This window comes from Tupaia chinensis, unplaced genomic scaffold (genome assembly GCF_000334495.1).
Source record: "Tupaia chinensis unplaced genomic scaffold, TupChi_1.0 Scaffold000295_1, whole genome shotgun sequence".
Lineage (NCBI taxonomy): Eukaryota > Metazoa > Chordata > Mammalia > Scandentia > Tupaiidae > Tupaia > Tupaia belangeri.
In genome coordinates this window covers 188,104-193,798 of record NW_006159783.1, presented here as the reverse complement: position 1 = coordinate 193,798, position 5,695 = coordinate 188,104, and the positions used below count along the sequence as shown (strand labels likewise).

The 5,695-nt window shown below is 46.3% G+C and overlaps 1 protein-coding gene across 1 annotated transcript; it reads left to right on the top strand.

The window, feature by feature from the left end:
* The first annotated feature begins 713 nt into the window (after positions 1–713).
* On the top strand, positions 714–5,190 carry LOC106735102 (ATM interactor-like). Its single transcript, XM_014588712.1, is given in 3 exon segments — positions 714–783; positions 1,217–1,344; positions 4,446–5,190. Coding segments are annotated over 3 exon segments (918 nt in total). The 3' UTR covers positions 5,166–5,190.
* The last annotated feature ends 505 nt before the right edge of the window (positions 5,191–5,695 follow it).

Below are 5,695 nucleotides of genomic sequence, written 5' to 3'. Positions count from 1 at the left end.
GACCAGCTGGGGCGCCCAGGACGCCTCTTCCTCGCTCTCCGCCGCGGCGGCTCCTCGCTCCTGCGACCGGAGATCTCCCTGCGCCTCCTGCTCCGCGGGGCGGGACAGCGCTGGGCCTGGGCGGACCTGGCTGCTTCGCCCCCTGCCCGGGCCTGCCTGAAACTGCTCTCGCCCCCTTTCGCACCTTGTCAGAACCGTATCAGATCTCCGCGGAAAAGACGGTGCCATTTGGTTTCGTTTCATGGCCGTATTTTATCTCGCTCTCTCTCCTCCTTTTTCTTTTTCCCTAAGAGGCTCTGTGTGTTTGGAGAACGACATATGAGGAGGCTCCAGGTCTCTGATCTCTGAGGACCCGGGAGGTCTTGCAGTCCTGAAATTTACTTGGACAGAAAGAGAACTTGGCGCTCAAGTTTTGCCGGGTTCAGTTCTTGATCCCCCCTCTTCAGCGCGTACGCACGCGCCGCCCGCTGTCCCTCGCCTTCCAAGAGCCCCGCGCCCTCCCACGTCGGCTCCGGGCGCTGTGGCCGCAGGAGGCGACGCCAGGCCTCGCAGTGTGCTGGTCAGCGCTTGGTTGAGACGCTGCGAGTGGAGGGAAGGACGGGGAACTACCTCCTGCGAAGACGCGGGTGAGGCTGGACGCACTGCCTTTGCTGGAGGGCACTCTGAGGCTGATTGCTACTATTTGGGATAATATTTAGTGATGCTTGTTAAATATGCGTGCGGCCAGTCATACAATACACGAATTCCGGTTGCCAAGTCAAGTTCAGTTTCAGATAAACGCTTGTTAGTGCCTCACGCAGTATTTTGGGAATTACTGAGCAGATCATACGCCAAAAGGTGACTCTCTGTTTACCTGTCATTCTGGCGGCACCGCAGCCCTGCGTTTTAGAAAGCACCCCAGCCTGGGGCCGCCGCATCTTTCCACTCCTGTCTTTCCTGAGTCAGGTGTAGGGCTTACCTTCTGCAAACCCGCTTCATGGGTTGGTACGAAAATGAACAACCAGGTCCTTAAAAATTGTAAAAGCAAGTCACTCAAATGCTTTCTGACATGAGTAGTGCCTTTCTGGTGATTTTTAGTCTCATACTCTTCAAAAGCAGAGCGGATACAGTGACCAGGTGCGGCTCTCACACGCCCTCTGTGATCTCACTGGGCGCTCCCGGGCACCGCCTTCCTCCACGGCTCTCGGAACCTCTGGACCCCTATTCTATCCTGCAGGCCAGACCGATCGGCCAGCGAAGCCCCAGTCAGTGTCCCGGTCCCAGCGGAGCTTTTATTCCCAGCGTCTGGCATCTCCCGTGCAGGCTCCTTGTTCTCGATGTGAAGGTTTTATGCGTTCTGTTTTAGTAAGTCCGTTACTTTGGACACTGCGTCCCTCCCGTTTTTAGCACCCAGACTCTACTCCAGTGTCTCCTATCTAATAGTGAATTTTTCAAAAGCCCGATGCCAGCTTGGGTTAGCACAAATCAGGGGTTTAAAGATTACGTATTTAGGGACCAGCAGTTAGTGTAATGGCTATGTCGCTGGACTCCCACGTAGTCGTCGGCGGTTCAAGTCCCGGACCGCGAGGCTTAAAACTTATGCAGGGTGCATGTGCATACGTGCCCAAGATCCCCAGAGGAGAATAGAGGAGAAGGGATCACGACGTGGCCATCCCCCCTGGAGGGTGATTTCTTGCTTTCTGTCTCTCTGTCTCTGTCTGTCTGGCGAGCGCACACACCCTATAGCAAGAAACTCTCCAAAAAAAAAAAAAGATTACGTATTTAGGTCAATTAAATATACTTCTCTATTCTTTCTGCCATGAATAGGCTGTATGGACGTTATGTCCTCCTGGGCCCATACTTGGGGATGTTTCCACATTTTAATTTAAAGCCTGAATGCCTTGGTTGACAGACCTCTTGTGCCCAAGTTAACTTTGTGTCATATCTGCTTGTCAAAATTCAGTCATCCTGGAGACCAGCAGTTAGTGTAACGGCTATGTCACTTGACTCCCATGTAGTTGACCGCAGTGTGAGTTCCGGACCCGGTGGCTTAAACTCACGCCGGGTGCATGTGCATGCGTGCCCAAGATCCCGGGAGGAGAACAAGGAGAAGGGATTGCAGTGTGGTCATCTCCCCTGGGGGGTGATTTCTCACTTTCTGTCTCTCTCTGTCTTTCTGGTGAGCTCATGCGCCCTATAACAAAAACATCTCCCAAAAAATAAATACATAGATAGATAAATAAATAAATAAATTCATCCTGCAATGCCGTCAAGTCCTACACCTTCCTGACCACTGCCAGAAATTATTCTCAGTCTCCTCGGACTTGTACAGTTTCTATACATTAATGACTCTAAACATACTCTACTCCATGTCACGATTCCATATTTATAAGTCATTTAGATTATGGGTTCGTTGACTATGAGGTCAATACCTTTTCTATTTGAAATCCCTAAAATCCTCGCTAACACTGTCCAGGAGAGAGGCACTGGCTGGTTTGAGGAAGTGCATGTAGTTTTCATTGAAATCAATGAACGGTCTGATTTGGAACAGAGACTTAGAGGAACTTCCATGTTTTAGTTGCCCTCCTTTCTGTGTGATCTTAGAATACTCCTCACTAGAGGCAGGCAGTACTCCTCCTTCAGAGGCAGGGGTGTGGAGGCCCAGGGAGGCACCCACTTCTCTGACCACATCAGCCTCAGTGTCCAGAGTGGCAGCAGAGGGCTTGGCTTCAAAACTGCATCACTTATATTTGATTCTGGTCTTGTTCTTGTCACCCTGGACAAATTCCTCTCCCTCCCTGGCACAATGCCCCTCATCAAAGTGAAAATAAGAATATTGCCAGACCCTAGGTTTAGTTGTGAAGATTACATTGAAAAAAGGCATAATTGTCAGTGGGAACATAGTAGGTGAATAATTACATAGCTGGTTTTCTGCTGCCGGCTGTGCTTTCAGAGTCTTGAGCATGGTATACATATTTTGTTCCAATGATTATTCATCGGAGCCATTCTGCTCACAAGAGCCTCACTCAAATGCACTGCAAATACAACTGAGAATGAGCATGAGAATTTGACTCGTGGGACTTATCTACAGTAGGGAGAATAAAACCTATTAAGAAGAAAAGAATACTCTTGTTTTATTTATTCAACTCTCATTTCTAGTACAGCAGTTATGTGCATGCTTGACCTTCCTTTCTCGTAATTATTGCCCTTTCTCTGCCCACTCCTCTGCCTACTGAGCATTTCGAGCATGCTTTGCACACCATTGCTGTGTTTTGGGGTTTATTTTACTTATTGATGCTTTTAACATTGTAACATATTAAAGATTTCATCATTTCTGGCATTACTTTTTCTGATTTAGGCTAGCCCACTTACTAATTACCAATGATGAACAGATATTATAATTTACCTGCCTTTGACATATTGTTTCTGTGTTTTTGTTTTATTTTGTAACTTCATGCTTAATACTTTGATAGAAGCAGATCATTTGTGAGGTAAAATGTGTGTGTACATGAGTGTATACAGGTGTGCACATTTAAGGAGAGTGCACTAGAGAAATGGGACGAGACCCAGCTCTGATCTCCGTGTGTTTTAGACTACCTCCTCCCGGGCACCTCTCTGTGTGTGGACCATCTTCGAGGCTGGCAGGTTATTATGGGCAGCATCTTCTGTTGCCTCTTCATTTCCTCCTTAGATCTTCTTCTGGGAGACAGGAATGGAAGGTGATGTGGTGGCAACACAGTGCTCCTGGGGCCCCTCTGCCGTGTGTGGGTTGCATTCCTGTGGAGTTCTGCTCTACTTCTCATCATTGCCCCTCACTGACTACTATCTGTCACTCTGTTTGTTGTTAGAATTTGTAGGACCCTCTTGTTTAGCTTAAAAATTTATACATTCTCATTCAGAACAGCAGAGAACTAAATTGACTTTCAATCTTCTCCCTAGAGTTTCCCAGTTCCATTATTTTATGCACATAGTCTTCATACATGTGATAAAACACATGGTTTGATAATCTAATAATTCTTTGGCTTCAGGATGTACAGAACTTTATTCTTCATTTTTTATAGTTTCCCTATAGTTTCATGATGGTTCAAAAGACTCTAGATAAGCAGACTTTAAATTACATTTAACATTTGCTTCAAATCTAATAATAATTTTATGTCAGGGGTGGTAGAATGCGTCAGAGCACCTCAGACATTTCATATTGTCATCTTGTCCCTCATAAGCAGGAAACGACTGCATCTGAATGAGAACTTCAGCATCAACACGTGAAAAGTAAGTCATTGCTTCATGATACACTTTATGGTAGGAAAGAGTATTAACATCCAGATTGTTGGATATTCTTTTGATTTTATTTTTAAGTTTGAAGAAGATGCTGCTTAGAGTTCTTATTGCCTGATCAAAACTGATGATATTATTCCTTGTATTACAATAATAGTTCATTTACTTATTTATTTATTTATTTTTATCAGACCCAAACCATAGATTTACTGAGCGATTTAGAAAACATCTTGTCAAGTAATCTGCCTGGTCAGACATTAGATAATCGTAGTCTTTTATTTGACACAAATCCTGGACCTGACACCCAGTTCCCACCTGGCCCAGCCTGGAATCCTGGAATAGATTTTGATATTGAAGAGTTCTTTTCAGCCTCAAATATCCAGACTTAAACTGAAGAGAGTGAACTTAGCACCATGAATACTGAGCCTGTCTTAGAATCACTGGACATAGGGACTCAAACTGACTTTCTCCTTGCAGACACCTCTGCTCAGTCCTACGGGTGTCGGGGAAATTCGAACTTCTTAGGTCTTGAGATGTTTGACACGCAGACAAAGACAGACTTAAAGTTCTTTTTAGACAGTAGCCCTCATCTGCCTCTGGGGAGTATCCTGAAACACTCCAGCTTCTCAATGAGTACTAACTCATCTGACACAGAGACCCAAACCGACGGAATCACTGCTGCTAAAAACATACCTGCCCTGGAAAGCAAAGTTCAGCTCAACAGTACAGAAACACAGACCATGAGTTCTTGCTTTGAAACCCTGGGGAGCTTGTTCTTCACCAGCAATGAAACTCAAACAGCAATGGATGACTTTCTACTGGCCGACCTGGCCTGGAACACGATGGAGTCTCAGTTCAGCTCTGTAGAAACCCAGACCTGTGCTGAACTGCACGCGGTATCCAACTTCTAAAAGCTGAGTCTGTGTGGGGCAGCATTTACATCTCCTTTGCTTCTTCCCATCCACTTCCAATAATAAACTCATTGACTCTTTGATCTTGTCGAAATGTAATGTCGCTAATACTGAGAAGACAGTAAACATGATTTTTTTCGCTTCTTTCATCTGGACAAGTGAAGGTTAGTTCAGTTTCTTCTGTGCTTTGAATCTCATTATTTCCACCATCTTCTGAATCAGTCTCATTTTTTAGACAGAGATCCATTATTATGATGGTTGCTTAAAGTTTTTAACATCTTCTTCCTTTGGTTTCCCCGCCTCTGAAGGTCCCGTCCTTTGGAATGGGGCAGTGCCTCTCTGCCGTCCTGAAGTGCTCTGGGGCCTCGCCCCTGGGGCAGGGAAGCGGCTGCTCACACCCTCATGTGAGGTGGGAGGCCCTGGGCCGCTAGTCCTGGCCTCCGGGGCTAAGGCACTACTCCGACCCACGCTGGCAAGGCCGTTGCCAAGTTACGGTGGCGCTGGAGGCGTAAAGGTCAATAGTTCATTTA